Source organism: Schistocerca nitens, chromosome 3 (assembly GCF_023898315.1).
Source record: "Schistocerca nitens isolate TAMUIC-IGC-003100 chromosome 3, iqSchNite1.1, whole genome shotgun sequence".
NCBI classification, from domain to species: Eukaryota; Metazoa; Arthropoda; class Insecta; order Orthoptera; family Acrididae; genus Schistocerca; species Schistocerca nitens.
The window spans coordinates 817,379,265-817,397,321 of NC_064616.1; the positions used below are offsets into that span (position 1 = coordinate 817,379,265).

The following is an 18,057-nucleotide window of genomic DNA, read 5'->3' on the forward strand; positions in this document are numbered from 1 at the left end:
GGCTTAGCATCAACACATGATATCTAAAATGTCAGCATTCTATCACAGATCAATACTTCAAGGAGTCATTTTTCTGACTAAATGAAACATCAGCAGCCTACTCAGCTTGCAATAAAATAAAATTGTACCGGTGCTGACTTTACACCTCAGACAGCTATTGGAATTCTTTGAAGTACAGTGGAAGCAAAATAGTGCATCAAACACCAATGTAAGTCAGCATGTGTGTATTTTATCAGGATAAGGGTATTACATATCAAATCATCTGCTTCTCATTAAAATGGCAAACTGAACTTCAACTGAACCATTAGTATGGCTATCATTCTTCTTAAAAGGAACTCATTGCACTCTACAGAAAATATATTCACCACAATAGTATCTACAAAATAAATTAGCATTCTTTCAATACATTTTTAAAATCAGAGTGAGTTTTATTAGAATGACTCTAACTCTGTTATGAACTCAAACTTTATTAGAAATGCCAATGTCTGATTAACAATATTAAATATATATCCATATAAAAATGAGCCACTTCACTGTTATTCTTTGGCACCTAAAATCATCATATGAATTTGTAGGCTGACATTTGAAGCTGACTCTATTCACACAATTTCTTTGTAACACTAGAACACAACCAATCCTTTTCCATACAACATAATTTTAGGGTGTGAATAATCCTACGACACTCACAATCTGAAATCGTTGAGTAACTTAATGGTATAATGGAATGTTACTAAAACATTTATAAGATGATTTACAACTGATTTGGGGGTAATCTGCATTGTACAACTGATGAAAACTTCAGAATCAACGGCCGCCAAAAAATCGTTTTATTGGATGAGAAGTTTCGACAGAGCTATGCAGTCATCATTGGATTTAATGCTTTAAAATTTTTACAACATATTGTCGATCAGTGTTACAATGTGGATCAACTTGCAACAGTGATGGACAATATGTTGTAAAAATTTTGAAGCATAAGATCCAATGATGACAGCATAACTCTGTCAAAACCAGTCATTGAATAAAATGTTTTTTTAGCAATCTTGGCTTTTGAAGTTTTTTCCAGTTGTCAAACTACAGAAAAAATATTTTTGATAGTGTGAGTAATGTTAGCCATCAGACCACAACCTACAGAAAGTCCACACTAGCATAAATCTACCTCTCACTGGATAAGTGTGAACAGGCGTAACTGTAACAAACAGCAGATAAAAAGTAATTGTTTCATGGCCAAATGAGTCAGTATCTCAGTACACAAATAACGTATGTATGAAATGTTAATAACTAGGCTATGTAACAAGGAACTCATGAACAATGGCACTACTCTGCAAGATTACTACACAAACAGAAAAAAGTATCAACAAAATGACAGACTACTGCTCACATCAATGATGAAATAATGAGTGACATAGAAACACACATAAATGAGCTGCAATGGCATTTGGCTTTAAAATTATGACAAGACTGGAGAAAGTTTAGAGTTTAAAATTCCAGTGTTAACATAAAGATACAGAAGTGACACACATAAATCGAAGAAGAGAAATTTAGTATCACACGTTGTAGTTACAATGCTAAGGTAGAACTCAATTTCAGCTATATACAACATGATCCAGTCTTGAACAGAGTAGAATTTGATTGACAGTGATTCCTGAAGCCACTTTAAATCTGATTAATACTTATCTCAGCACTCATACTTCCCCAAGAGGTTTTCCTCATAAATCTGGTGTAGGAAAAGAAAAGAACATTCCAGTCATATTCTATAAACTAAATAAATATGTAGATGTTTATGCCTTCCCCTGCCACCTGTATCCTTTTTTTGTTAACTGTTATAGGAGGTGGTGTTCAGTTCTTCATTACTTAAAAATTTGGACATTTTTTAGTAATTACAGTGACGTGGCCCAATATCCAAAATTATTTTATACTAAATGACACCAACCATGGAAGCCTAAGAACTTATACCAATCATTATAACAGATGATGATTAAAGTCAATCTAATTCTGTTACTATATAAATTAGATTCACAAAAATTTTTCCAGTATCGAGTGGGGAGTGTTGGCATTGTGCAAGTGTCCATCAATTCCAATTCTTTATGTTTTAATACCAAAAATGGTAATCACTCTATAAGATGAAAATGTGTTTGAAATACTCAAAAACTGAGGTCACTGTTGCTATAATGCTGAAACCTATTACTGCTTAAATGTATGTAAATGAAAAATCTTCCACTTTTAGTATACACAGGGACTTATGGATGTCACAAATCAATGCAAGAGTACCCCCATCATGAAAAACGTAACAGTATTTCCAAATACTATAGAAAATCATGATTTCATGAGTAATGCCTTAAAAGAATTCTAGATTAAGAAAACTTCCTGCAACTCAGTTGTGGTATCTGGGCACCAAATGTAAGTGTGTACAATGTATTGTAAGCATTAGAGTGCACAGGAGACTGGACGGATTTTCATGGGAACAGATCTGGCAAATGTTTCAGTGTATGAGTAATTAGAGTAACAATCATCCTGCTAAACACCCAAATTTTAAAAGGTGCTACACTCCTGTAATGACAACGTCAAACAAGATTAATAAATCAAACACACATAATATGTAAAAATAAATCACTGAAATTTAATGTACAGTATGAACAACACATAAAACCACTTATCTAATAAAAAGCAATGAGAAGAAAAGCATAAAACAAGTAAGCAATATCACTTCTCCTCATGCAAATAAACATCACAACCAAACTTCAGGAACCTTTCAGTTGAGATCTAGTTGGTAATTTTATTTACTTATTTATTTTATCCACCACATCTCTTGTGAAAATATGAATTAACACACTATCAGTACTCCCTTTGTTTCTAATGTGCACATAACTGCATCATTAAAACCTCACTTCACCCATTTTACTATTCCTACTAAATCACATACAAACCTCTGAAGGAGTAAGAAAGAGGAGGGGGAAAATATATAATACATATACTATATCATATAACAATACAGAGAGAACTTTATGGGAAGACATACAACGTCATTCAGTCAGTTATACCAAACTCCAGCTTAACGAAGGGAGTCTTTGTCAACATGTCAAAACAAAAACAGGAATTTAAGAAAATATGAATCAATGGCAGTAAGAGAAACTGCCTGTATTATGTGTTTCCATGATAAACTCAGATACTTCATTATTGGACATAAATATGCATTGTAGCACACACTGCTTTTCTGATACAGGCTGGAGTTGGGTTTTTGACGGAGAATGTACCTACCTCTTTATTAGGAAACTTTGCACTCAACGAATAAATATTTATATGCATAACAAATTTGAAGCTGTTCTCACAGACTCTACACCATAACTATTTAATGGGACTCAGTCAATAGATTCTCATATTTTAAAAAATAAAGTAACATAAAATAAAATTGTACCACCTGTTGCCTAGAGAAAAGATTATGAACAACTCATTTTGGAATTAAGATTTATTAATAGAGGCAATTTCTATGAATACCCTGAGTCAATACTGTAAGCATGATTGATAAAATGAGAACATAACACACATCAAATGATGTGAAATGCTAAAAATATGGACTTCAAAAAAAAGTGAAGTTTTTGTACCAGAATAAAAGTTACTTCTGAAATACTCTTCTGGACTACAAAGTATAATTTGAGATACTTTTAAAACTGCTATTTAAAATGTACCTGCACCTCTAGAAGGGGTGGACATAGAATACTTACCAGCATGCTGGATCTATTCAACAATTCAGACAAGGAGCTTATTACATACAACCAAGGACTCAAGTCTAGGTCCAAGTTTCAAGCAGAATTACAATTAAAAATCCACAAAAACAGTTAAAATTTGCCCATAGGGGAAAACAAATGATTTGTGGTAGTTAGCAGAGTATTCTCTCTTTAAATTCTAACCCCAAGTTCGAAGTGTTTGCAGTGTGCATTGACAAAGTAAATGTTATATACCTCAGCATCTTGCTTACTGATTACAAAGTCTTGCCTTCCCTTCAACTAAAGAATTGTTCTTCTGGCAAGATGAAATATTTATAATATCATGTAAAGTAGTATAATATTAAAAGTAATAATTCAGAAGTGTAACTGTTAGAAACTGGGAGATTAACATGAAAACATGCAGATTTAAGCACTGAAGTCAATAACGTAACAGATATGCTATGCACGACTCTTTGGTGGTAGACTGCAACAGGCTGTTGTTGTTTGATAAATATGTTATAAAATACAGTAATGTATTTATATATAGGAATGCTTCCACACTCTGCTTGTGCCTTTTTATGAATAATTTACTGTTAATCTCAAGCAGTCTTCTTCCTGTGTTTTTACTGTACTGAAAATATTGCTACATATGGGCATTTCGAAAATATCCTCCATTTTATATCAGATTGCTGCTACTAAAATGAACATGCCTCAAACGAGAATATATAAATGTTTAGTCAGAAACAGTTTCTTATAGGCTCTTGTACCAAACACTTTCCCCAGTGAAGCAGATCATGCCACGAATTTAACAGGGTTTACTCAATGCAGATATGAAAACTAATAAATTATTATGAAAGTATGACCCACTAAAAATAAACTCAATACACCAAAAACAAAACAACTCTGTGTGTGTGTGTGTGTGTGTGTGTGTGTGTGTGTGTGTGTGTGCGTGTGTGCGCACGTGAACCCTCCCCCCCCCCCCTCCCCTCCCAAGTGTGACTTCTTGTTGATCATAAATAGGATGTGTCTACAAAAAAAAACTTATGTTTGAAATAAGGAGGCTGTGTCATACTGAACATCCGCAGCACATTGTAACAATCCATTTTTGCTCTGTATGTGAATAAACTCTAAATAGGAAATCTTGTAAAAGGCCTGTGCTTCGCAGTCGATAATCCACAAACAACTGTTTCTACAATATATCCAAAAAGATGTTGAATGTAACATTGACTCTGCGTCATTGCTTCTTATCTACACCACTGCTAAACTTCAATATGATGTCACTGGTGCAATGGGGAATAACTCAAAATAAAGGAATAAACTGTGACCATCAGCACAACATTTGCCACAATCTGCTCATGCACATAGGCATTACTTCAAAAGTAAACACAGAAATACAAGCATGCATTCATACAACACAGAGAGAATCCCATACACCTATTTTCTGTCACAAAGGAAAACCTAAAATCATATGACTAAGTCTAGTTTAACTTGTTTATACTGAAAATATACACACAGTGAAGTGTTTCTTTAATACTGATCTAATCAATAAAATAATAATTACTAAGTGCATTTTAAAATAAAAATATTTTTCTATTATAAAACAGTTTTATAACGCTTTGTCACAAGTGTATATATTTTTACAAGTGTATATATTTTATATAAAATATCATAAAAAACACAGGTACAAAGTCTTTCTTTTTTACTTTTTTGTCACAATTTTTTTTAATTGTGGATATCACTATATTAAACAAGCGTATTCAAAATGAGAAATAAAGACGACACTGATTTTTTTTCTTTTTTTTGTTTTAAAAAAGAATAAACATTCACCGTAGACACTCAGTGTTCCTCTTCTTCGTAGAAGGAATGACATGCCGAGTAATAATCGGAAGGAAAAACTGCAACATAAGATGAATTATTATCACTACCATTTCTATGTTGTAAAAGAGAATGTGTCACTAAATTAAGGATTAGGAATAAATAAAGCTTAAGAGACAATATAGTATTTTATTAAAAAGAAAGATGTACAGTATATTTTGCAGTTCTTATTCTCCCCTATCTGTCACCACAGGACGGGGGGGGGGGGGGGGCCACACACACACACACACACACACACAACCTGAATAAGATTTTTACTCTTCAGCGGAGTGTGCGCTGATATGAAACTTCCTGGCAGATTAAAACTGTGTGCCCGACCGAGACTCGAACTCGGGACCTTTGCCTTTCGCGGGCAAGTGCTCTACCATATCAGCACACACTCCGCTGCAGAGTGAAAATCTCATTCTGGAACATCCCCCAGGCTGTGGCTAAGCCATGTCTCCGCAGTATCCTTTCTTTCAGGAGTGCTAGTTCTGCAAGGTTCACAGGAGAGCTTCTGTAAAGTTTGGAAGGTAGGAGACGAGGTACTGGCAGAAGTGAAGCTGTGAGTACCGGGCGTGAGTCGTGCTTCTGTAGCTCAGTTGGTAGAGCACTTGCCCGCGAAAGGCAAAGGTCCCGAGTTCGAGTCTCGGTCGGGCACACAGTTTTAATCTGGCAGGAAGTTTCAGAAAATAAATGTTCACAAAGGACGATGTCCTCTCCAGAATGGGGTTATGCCAGTATACATTATTGTAAAAGAAGTGGCACTCAGTTTTATCTCTTCAGTAATGATGAGACAGTGGCATGCGACTACAAAATGCTTCCCTTATTGGAAAACTGCCATTAGGAAAATTTATCTGTATTAGAAGTTCTTTTCACTTATAAACTCTGTTATCAGCCCTGCCAACAAAGGCTTCACCACTTTGCTGAAGGGCAACATTAATTACTTGTCAGGTATCAACCAAGTGCATGATACCATTATCATTACCACTGGACATCTTGCTGAAGTCTCTTGGCCAAACATACAAACTATCCCATCTTAATCGAACTCCCTCATTAGCTAGCCAGCCCCCTCCCTACCTTATTGATATACCCATCATCGCCAAAAACTGAGCTACTAAGGATGCCGTATCAGGAACTGGTTTCTTCACCCAAATCCCATATCCTTGAACACATTCAGTATCCTGAAACTAGGGCCAAAACACCTGATCCTCATTTTACCAGTAACTAACACAGAGTTTTCATTCATGTATCTTGCAGCTCCTTAAAAGTCTCTTGCCACATTCAACCTAATAGCCAATTTCCACTTCGATAATATAGGCACTACAGAATATGCTACAAACAGATCTGTACAACACCTTAGCATGGTCCAAATATTTCAAACCCATTAACCAACAATAAAGAAATCTCATCATCTCCTAAATGTTTCTGCACAGTGTAACCCTGGACTGGATCAACTTAGTTGTATCCTCTGGTTGGTTGCTCACTAACCTTCATTCTGACCTGAAATGACAACTATAAACCAAATGTTTCAAGTGCAAAATATCCTTTGCCAACCCACATGCCATTTTTATTGTCTTGCTTGCCTTTGAAAAACACCAGTGGAATACTTGTCTCAAACATCCACTCTTTTTCTGTTCTGTCACCATTCTTCAAATGTTTTGGAGAGTTACAGCACTGTTATTGCTCCCATTATGATGTGGGCAGCCATCAGGGATGGCTTCATTTCGTGAATGATAGTCATTGTGGAAACACTGATGGCACAGTGCCAACAACGCAGGGTGGTGGGAGCAGTATTATGCTATGGGAAACACTCTCCTGCACTTGCAAAGGACCTGTGGTAGGAATCAAAGACACGTTGACAGCAAACCACCTGCACCTTCATGATTGATGACTTCCCCGACGGTAATGTCATCTTCCAGCAGTATAACTGTTTATGTTTCAGAGCCAGACCCAGCTACAGTGGTTTGAGGAGCACGGTAGTGAACTCACATTGACGTCTCGGTGACCAAATTTGCCTGATGTGAACCCTATCCAACACATCTGGTTCGCTATGTGGCACCGCATATGCAAATCAGCAGTGTGTTATTTATGCAAATTACATGACCTGTGCAGAAACATCTAATGACACATAACTTTCACAAACCTACCAACAAACCGTAAGATCCCTGGAATGCAGAATCAGTGGTTTATTTTGTTCTGAAGACAGACAAAAAAGCTATTATGCAGGTGGTTATAATATTTTGGCTCATGAGTGTATAGCAGCAGTTATCACTATGCGAAGAAATGTAACAACTGTCTGCTACCCCACCATTGCCATAGCCAATGATACACAGTGGTACCCGACAGCATTCACCGAGTTAGGTGGTGCAGAGGTTAGCACACTGGACTCGCATTCAGGAAAATCATGATTCAAACCCATGTTCGGCCATCTTGATTTAGGTTTTTCATGATTTCCCTAAATTTCTTCAGCCAAACCTGGGGTGGTTCCTTTGAAAGGTCATGGCCAACTTCCTTCCCCATTCTCCTCTAGTCCAACAGGACCAATGACCTCCCTGTTTCGTGCCTTCCCCCAAATCAACCAACCAACCTGATAGCATTCATCTTTTCTCTAGCCAACATTGATTACCATCATCATGTTGACCAAATAACATGCCACACACATTTGCTTACATAACACAATTGGGCAACATAGATAGTGTCTGTCCCAAACTTATTTTCCTGTAAACATATTGTGAAGTATAAAACTTATCTGATAACTTGCTGATTCTATTTTAAAATTCTAAATGTTTTCAGCAAGCTGTTTTAATCTTATTTTTTCTGTTGGATAATCCTTCTCTGATGTATTTCTGCTTCACGTGAAATAATGGGGTGGAACTCATGCTCAGCCTTGTTACTTGTCAGTCATAAGTTCTTTATTTTACGCAGCTGACTGATACCTAGTATAAGGTACAACCCCATCAATGTTGCCACCTCACCACGGATGTAATGCTTAACTACATGTTCTCATTCTTATCTTAATTTATTGTGTGTGTGTGTGTGTGTGTGTGTGTGTGTGTGAGTGAGAGAGAGAGAGAGAGAGAGAGAGAGAGAGAGAGAGAGGGAGAGAGAGAGATCATCTTCCCTAATGTCACTCTTATCAGAGACTGTCTCCAAGGTACCATCATGTAACTGTCATGGCTAGCTGGCATTGAGCCAGTTCCGGAAATCTCTAATAGGATAGGCACTTACTCTTTGGCATTCATGGGAAGTTTGGAGCGCACATATCAGTAGTGCAATCCCAATGCTGTCAGGGGCCATGACTGTGAAAATATGTGATGACCCACCCATGAAGGATTTTGGCCCTCAAAAAGGGAGTAGCTAGGGTGACATCCCTAATGTCATTGTGAGCTCTTGGTGTGGGGTCAGCAAAATTTTCTCACATGGTTCATTTTGTCTCCACTCATTTTCAGTGGGGTTGAGGTCTGGGACAGGAGGAGGCCAGTCAAGAGGATTAATATCATTGGGTTCTGCAAAACCACTCCTGCATCAATAGTTGCTGTCTGTTGGAGACTGATCCCACTGGGAGAAGATTAATCCCTCATGATATAGTTGTTTCACAGATGGATTCATAATGTTACCCATAATATGAGCATAATGGGCAGCATCAACTTGGACACATATCCTCTGAAGTATCTGAAGTCCGCAGGGACACATTCACCACCCAATTGTCACAGACATGCAGTCACTTCGAGGTAACTTGTGGATACATTTGGGGTTGAAATGGACATCATGCAGTCTACATACTCACCAAGATCATGTTCAGAAAGAGACTTCCTGAATAATAATATCAAACAATATGCATTATGATTATCTATATAAAAAGCTAAGGGCTAGTGACCTGCATCCTTTTACAAGAGTTAGTTTTGAGTGATCCAAATCAGTATGTTAAAGAGTAGCTAAATCAGTAGGTCATCAGTTGTAGCCTCTCCTTGCCATAATTAAGGAATATAACCATAAGAAAACCTTAATGTTTGTGCTGGTGATGTGTACACTGAATAATTATCTTTGATAATCTTCACCCTTCTACTAAACTGTGATGGAATTAATTTATTACTACAAATATAATAATAATAATAATAATTATTATTATTATTATTATTATTATTTGAAAAGTCAGAGCCACCTCGTATGGATGGGCTAACAGCAAATGTTGTAGCCAGTTTTATGATACTATCACAAATGACCCTCACTATTTTACAGCCTAAGTTCTAAGACAACTGCTACGTAAAATGAACTGCACATCATTGGAACAGAAGCATGTTTTCCATATAGTATGTGTATCTCTTACAGCAAGGTAGGAATATGTCTAGAATACACTCACAAACATATTTCAGTAATAATTCCACTTTTGGACGTCCTTGGTGTTATTTTGACAAATGACATTTTGCATTTCATTCCACAGTATGTTGTATCAGAGTGACTCCCCTGTGATTTTCTGCCACCACTTTTTGTGTTGTCAAGTGTACATCACCGGAAAGACCACACCTCCTCAAGGAATACGGTCACAATGGATGGATAAACACAATCTTCAAAGGTTCACACTGAACCAAATAGGGCAAGAGAGTTGTTTACAAGGATTAGTGGCCTTATAAATGCCACTAAACATTCCTCGTATCATAAAAGGCTTGAGACATCATGTTTATCCAACAATGAATACAGTGCACTTGTTCTCAGACATTACTTCCCAGGCGTGTATTCGGTTCCATAGAACACACAGACATCAGCACCAGTGAAGAGGAAGACTACTCAGGGCCAGTCAGTGGCATTTCAATACCTTTTCATTCAATATATATGATTGCTAGAACAAGTGTACGAACCATCCATCTGCTTCAATGTCTACTACACATCAGGGCTTATAAAACGTTGAGGTAAGAGCTCTGTTGCTCTGAGTTTACTCGGGCAGTGCCCTGTAGGACATTTTTTTTTAAACACATATTAATTGTTTCCCTTACCCATGACATTGGTGAGCATACTGCATAAGTGCATTTTGCTTGTACCCTTATGCACCTTAATAGACAGTGTGCATCATGTGATGAACATCATCAGCTGCAAACTCTTGATATCATATCGGAGATGATGGTAATTAAGTGACTCAACAGCATATTATTGACAGCATCTATAAGACATACCTGTACAGAAATAGGATATTTCTTTATTTAAAAAAATAAGTAAATATATAATTTCTTAAAAGCAGGTATTGGTGTTGACTCACACAATTCCTCCTTTGCTTCTCGGCAGGATTTTTATTTTGTAATTATTATTTCTTCAAACAGGGCAGTTTTCACTGAGTGACAATCAACTAACTGCACTGATTATACAAGCTTAAGGGGAAAGAAATATGGCACTCCAATTTCATGATAATTTTTCTACATACTGACTGCAAAATGGGTGTCTAAATCTGGAGCACTAGTAATTGCTTTGGGTTGAATATACAGTATATGTGGTGTCACTGCCAGACACCACACTTGCTAGGTGGTAGCTTAAATCGGCCGCAGTACATTAGTACATGTTGGACCCGCGTGTCGCCACTGTCAGGATCGCAGACCGAGCGCCACCACACGGCAGGTCTCGAGAGACGTACGAGAACTCGCCCCAGTTGTACAACGACGAGGATTACAGGATCGTGTTCTTTCTACTTGCTTTGCTCTGCATTATTTGTGTCATTGCTTCGCCACATTCTCCAGATGTACTGTCCGAATTTTATCGCTTGCAGAATCAGCAAACGCAGGCGTTATTGGATGCCCTTGGACAGCTCGTCCAGGGTCAACGTGCACTGCACCCCGATGCGGCCGCCGCCGTTTCATCGCTCCCGCAGCCACAACACGCCGTTGCACCATCCTTCCGTAATTTTGATTCCACGCAAGAAACATGGCCAGAATGGTCACGCCAGTTTGGCTTCCATCTGGCCGCCTACAGAATTCAAGGTAATGAGCGGCAGCCGTTTTTGCTTTCTTGTGTCGGTGTGTCCACCTACCGTGTGATAGCGAAATTGTTTCCCCGACGCGACATAGCAACTCTGTCCTACAAAGAAATTTTGTCTGCTTTAGATGCCTATTTCAAGGAAACAGTCAATGTCGTTGCAAAACGGTATACGTTCTTTCGTACCAAACGTACGGCCGGTCAGACTAATAGGGAGTGGGTTGCAACATTGCAAGGACTTACTAGGGATTGTGATTTTTGCATGTGAATGTGGACTTCCGTATTCAGATACTATGGTGCGTGATGCAATAGCACAGAACGTTTCTGATGTTCGCATACGGGAACAGATTTTGAAACTAGTTAATCCCTCCCTTCAACAAGTGATAGACATATTGGATAGGCAAGACACACTTGACTTTGCTCAGGAATCATTTGTAACTTCGCCAGCAGTGTGTCGCATTGACCGGCCCGCCGGGCGCGCAGCACGGGATGCTAAACGGCCCTCGCGCACGTCAGCGCAGCTGCAGCCTAGCTCGCAAACACGTGTGCCGCGTAAGCATGCCAATGCAGTTCTAAAATCATGCCCGCAGTGTGCAACTAGACATTCGCGTGACAACTGCCCGTCACGCCAAGCTATTTGCTTTTACTGTCATAAGAAAGGACATGTTCAAAGTGTTTGCCAGCAAAAGCTAAGATCAGACAATCAAAACCATTCCAGGCCCTTTGCTTCGCGCCGGAATCGAACCAGGGACAATCAGGCTCGTGGACCTTCGCCCATGGACATTCATGTCGTTAATTCCACCCATCCAGTGCCACTTTATCTAACAGTGACTGTGTTCGTCCCACAAAAAGTGTGCGTCGACGTCGCCGGAAATCCCGTAAAGTCGCAAGTGCTTCTGTACCTGTATCAGTTCAAATTGCACGTGAAAGTCGCTCTTGTCGTCAGCAGGACAATAAACTTTTTGTAGACTTAGACTTTGGAGGCAAAGTGATACCATTCCAGCTCGATACCGGAGCTGCAGTTTCATTGCTGAATCACGACACGTACAAACAACTGGGCAAACCTCCGTTGCGTGCCGCAAATGCTCAGCTCAATAGTTATTTAGGACAGCAGATACCTGTGTTAGGACAGTGCAGCCTGCTTGCCACGTACAAGGGACAAACAAAACTTGTGTCATTTTACGTTCTTCGTTCTTCTACGGCAGTGAACTTGTTTGGTTTAGATTTATTTCAGTTGTTTAACATGTCTATAGTAAATCAGGTCCTATCCGTGAATCAGACTGTGCCTTCCGCCAGTGTTTCTCGTCTTTGTGAAGAATTTGCAGACATTTTTGCACCGGGCCTTGGTTGCGCTAAGAACTATGAAGCACATTTGGAACTCAAAGTGGACGCGCAACCGAAATTTTTCAGAGCGCGCAATGTTCCCCACGCATTGCGTGATGAGGTCGCAAGAACATTAAACGATTTAGAATCCCAAGGTGTAATTGAATGTGTGCAGGCTTCTCTCTGGGCCTCACCCTTAGTAATTTTGCCAAAACCTTCCGGAAAATTGAGACTTTGCGTGGACTTCAAGGCAACTGTGAATCCCCAACTTGTGACTGCAACTTTTCCTTTGCCCCGCCCGGAAGATCTTTTTGATAAACTGTGCCCGGGTAAATACTTTTCGAAATTGGACCTAGCAGATGCGTACTTGCAAATACCAGTGGACGCAGAATCCCAGCGCGTCTTAGTGGTTAACACGCATCTTGGTTTGTACCGTTTCAAAAGACTGCCATTCGGGTGTGCATCCGCCCCTGCATTGTTTCCGCAATATTTACAACCTGTTTGTGCGTCGGTACCTACTGCTGCGAACTATCTGGACGATATTGTGATCTCCGGAAAGACAGAAGACGAACATTTAGCCAACCTACGAACGTTATTTCAGGTCTTGCGACAAAATGGTCTTCGCTTGAGGAAGGACAAATGTGTGTTTTTTGCTCATGACTTACCATATCTGGGCCATGTCATAAATGCACAAGGCATACATCCGAGTCCAGAGCACCTCCGTGCCACTCAGGAGTTACCTTCGCCACAGAACTTGAAACAGCTCCAGAGTGTGTTGGGGAAAATTAACTACTATGCCAGGTTTGTGCCGCGCGCTTCCATTTCAGCTCCGCTTCATCGCTTACGCCGTAAAGGTGTTCCGTTCGTCTGGACGACGGAATGCGAACGCGCCTTTCGCCGGTTGAAATCGGAGTTGCTTTCAAATACTTGCCTTACGCCATTCGATCCCCAGAAACCACTTTTGTTGATGGTCGATGCATCGGAATTCGGGATCGGTGCTGTGCTTGCGCACAAAGATGGATCGCATGATCGTCCTATTGCCTTTGCTTCAAAATTGCTCTCGTCTGCGCAACGCAATTATTCCCAGATGGAGAAAGAAGCTTTAGCTCTCGTGTTTGGTGTTACTAAGTTCCATGATTTCTTGTATGGTCGTCACTTTACCATCATCACAGACCACAAACCTTTGACATCGCTTTCTCATCCGAACAAGCCTGTACCTCCACGTACAGCGCAGAAATTCATTCGCTGGTCTCTTTTCCTCTCGCAGTACCGCTACGATAACTGGTATCGGTCCACTGCTAAGCACGGAAATGCTGATGCGTTGTCCCGTTTGCCTGTTGCTGAGGATAAAGCTTTCGATTCTTCCGAACTTGCTTGCATGTTCATTGATTCGGAAACCGATGACGTGGTCGAATCGTTTCCGATTGATTTTCGTCATGTCGCTACAGCCACAGCTGCTGACCCTGTCCTTGCTACTGTTTTGCGTTTTGTTGCTACGCAATGGCCCTTGTCAAAGTCACGGATCGAGGATCCGTTGGTTCGCCGATTTTTTGCTCACAAAGAGAGACTTTTTGTACGACGTGGTGTTTTGTTGTTGCGTTCTGATAATGATCAATCCAGAGTCATGGTCCCACGTTCGTTACAGTCCTCTGTCTTACGGCTTCTTCACCAAGGACATTGGGGTATAGTGTGTACGAAACAACTTGCTCGTCAGCACTGTACTTGGTTCGGAATCGATGCTGCGATTACGAATATGTGCTCTTCTTGCGTGGCGTGTGCCGAACAACAATCCGCCCCGCCGCGGAAATTCTTTGCATGGCCGACAGCCACTTCTCCTTGGCAACGCTTGCACATCGATTTTGCTGGTCCATTCTGGAATGCTCGATGGTTGGTTGTGGTGGATTCCTTCAGTAATTTTCCTTTTGTTGTCCGGATGTCTTCCACGACGTCATCTGCCACCATCCAAGCGTTGTCGGCTATTTTTTGCATTAGGTCTTCCCCAGACTATTGTTTCCGACAATGGCCCACAGTTCATGTCCGCAGAATTTCAGTCATTCTGCAAGGCCAATGGTATTCAACATCTGACATCCGCGCCGTTTTCGCCTCAGTCAAACGGTGCCGCTGAACGATTGGTCCGGACTTTGAAGTCACAGATGTTGACGTTGAAAGAGTCGCATTCTAGGAAGGACGCATTGTTGCTCTTTTTGTCTTCGTATTGCTCTCAGCCCCGCGATGGTCGCTCGCCGGCTGAGTTGCTCCATGGTCGTCCTCATCGAACCTTGATGTCTTTGCTGCATCCGCCGCATCAGGTTACTGTGCAGCGGCAGACTACTGCTTTTGCTCCTGGCGACGTTGTTTTCTATCGCAACTATCGCGGTTCACGGCGTTTGCTGGCTGGGCGCATTCTTCGCTGCCTCGGCCGCGCGATGTATTTGGTTTTGGGGGCCTCTGGTGAGGTGCGTCGGCATCTCAATCAGCTGCGCCTCTGTCGTCACCTGGGTTCTGCCGCTCCCCGTCTGCTTTCAGCGACGGTGCCGTCCGGTCAGCGTCCTGGGGACCCATCTACTGGCTCGCCTCATCCCCAGGTGTTACCGGCGCTGCCTTCCACTTTGCCTCATGGCGACGCGCCGCCGCCTGTTCTCCCGCCGGCGCCGCCCGCAGTGGATGCGTCGCTGCAACCGCCTGGCGCCTCCCTGGGTCACGCGCCGCCGCTCGCTTCCCGTGACCGGCTGTCCTCCGCCATGGAACTCTTGCCCGCTCCGGACCAGATGTCGTCTTCGCCCGTCGGGTGCCCCGGCCACATGGAGGTCGACCCTTCGGCCCCTCCTGTCTCTCTACGGGCGCATACACCGCATGTTGACGTGCACCGTGGACTAGGTTTTCAGGCGTTTCCTAGCTCCCCTCGGACCGAACGGCCGGGTGCGGGTGGCACGGCCTCGCCTGTTGTTAGGCTCCCCACCTCATCGCATACGTCAACATGGGGTCCTCCCCACGGCGGGCGGAAGCCTTATAACACGACCGTTCGCCGATTTGCGGGGGAGGAATGTGGTGTCACTGCCAGACAACACACTTGCTAGGTGGTAGCTTAAATCGGCCGCGGTCCATTAGTACATGTTGGACCCGCGTGTCGCCACTGTCAGGATCGCAGACCGAGCGCCACCACACGGCAGGTCTCGAGAGACGTACGAGAACTCGCCCCAGTTGTACGACGACGAGGATTACAGGATCGTGTTCTTTCTACTTGCTTTGCTCTGCATTATTTGTGTCATGGCTTCGCCACATTCTCCAGATGTACTGTCCGAATTTTATCGCTTGCAGAATCAGCAAACGCAGGCGTTATGGGATGCCCTTGGACAGCTCGTCCAGGGTCAACGTGCGCTGCACGCCGATGCGGCCTCCGCCGTTTCATCGCTCCCGCAGCCACAACACGCCGTTGCACCATCCTTCCGTAATTTTGATTCCACGCAAGAAACGTGGCCAGAATGGTCACGCCAGTTTGGCTTCCATCTGGCCGCCTACAGAATTCAAGGTAATGAGCGGCAGCCGTTTTTGCTTTCTTGTGTCGGTGAGTCCACCTACCGTGTGTGTACGCGTGCCTTTCGGCTTCCTCCTCAGTGTGGCGTGACTAGCTTGTTACGCCACAACAGTATAACTCTTCTTTTGAAGAATGGATGGAATTAATGTTTTCCCACTGTTTAGAACATTTTTATCAATCTCTTCACATTTTTTGTGTTCACAATATACAATCATAATTACAAATTTCCCACAGTTTACACTTAATGGAACAATATTTATTGGGAAAGGGCGGTAGGGGGGGGGGGGGGGGAGCAGAAGAGCCAGAGGGGCTGGGAACAACCAAAGTGTAATTGACATATAACAGTGCTGGAAAGTTGTGGTTTTCATGTAGCACTACTAACATTACACAGTTAACTTTCGTGCACTCTACACTCTCAGTACTGAACTAGTAGAAGTCATTAAAAGTCAACAATTTATGCCATTAGCACTTACTTGGCTCTTAACACCACCAATTTAACAATAACTACACTGTGTGTAGCATTGTTTGCAGTTACATTGTTAAACTGTCAGTTCAGACTAAACTTGAGTAGTAACCCAAATGAAAGTAAAGTTGCCTTTTCTTTTTTTTTTTTTTTTTTTTTTTTTTTTTTGAATGTGTAGTAATTTTTGATATGGTGGTTAGGTTGGGACCTAATAAACAGCTTTAATAACTTTGAGTGAAAGAAGCAGCAATGATACAGCTAAAATTTAACTGTACATTTTGCTCTATTGCTACAGAATTAAGTTTCATTATGCCAATGTGAGTCTATATACACAGAATGTCACGATAATCGTAAATGAATGCATTTCTCTCACTGGTTCTGCTATTTTATGTGATCAGTTAACATGACATGTTGCCAACTATTACCTTCTATTTCACATATTTGTCTTAAACAACCATTTTTAACACATTTTATGTACTTCTTGCCTACAGTTTGATGTCGTATGTAAATTTGTCGAACATGTCAAGGTTTTCTGCCAAACTTTTTAGGAAGATATCAAGATGCTGAACTAGAAAGCCAAATATAAAAATTCACCAGAAGAAATTGAAACATAATATAATTAATATTTCTGGCAAAAATAAGGTTTTCAAACTAAAGGTCAGTACAATTATTAAAGTTGTTTATCGATATTTTAAAAAGTACATGCATAGAAAGTCAATTCCTACAATATGCACAATTTCTTAACTCCTTTGAAAAGTGTAGGGGTTTAGACAACCACTCTGCTGTACTCTGGTCGGCAGATGATGGTTGAAGTGACCACTATAGCAAAAATCTACTAATACCAGTATTGCTGGCACCTGTTTTGATCAGAACCGAGGTAGAATCTTCCTACAAATTGGCCAGGGGCCTAAAGATGGCATAGCAAAATGCTGAAACTGGTTGCCAAATAAAATAAGGTTGGAAACTAGATAGCTGAAAGATGTTTAATTTGACATCCTACATCTTTCATCAGTGCTCTTGTTACCTAACACCATGCTCTGAAATGAGAGACATCGTACCTAATAGCCTTCCTACCTTCCAAAGTGGTGATCTGTCACCTACCAAACCTACACAGCATTGTAGACCATCCCTATGGCACTCCCACTACCAACCCTTTGCCATAGCGATCATATCCCTTTGGATGACCCAGGTGCAGGACCTGTCCAATCCACCCATTCAGC

General features: G+C 41.2%; 1 protein-coding gene across 1 annotated transcript in view; it reads right to left on the reverse strand.

The window, feature by feature from the left end:
- Positions 1-5,367: 5,367 nt before the first annotated feature.
- Positions 5,368-18,057, reverse strand: part of LOC126248840 (uncharacterized) — a 413,487-nt gene continuing 400,797 nt past the window's right edge. The window contains exon 16 of the mRNA XM_049950258.1: positions 5,368-5,596. Coding sequence (XP_049806215.1) covers positions 5,538-5,596 — 59 coding nt within the window. The 3' untranslated portion in view covers positions 5,368-5,537. The remainder of the gene's footprint in view (positions 5,597-18,057) is intronic.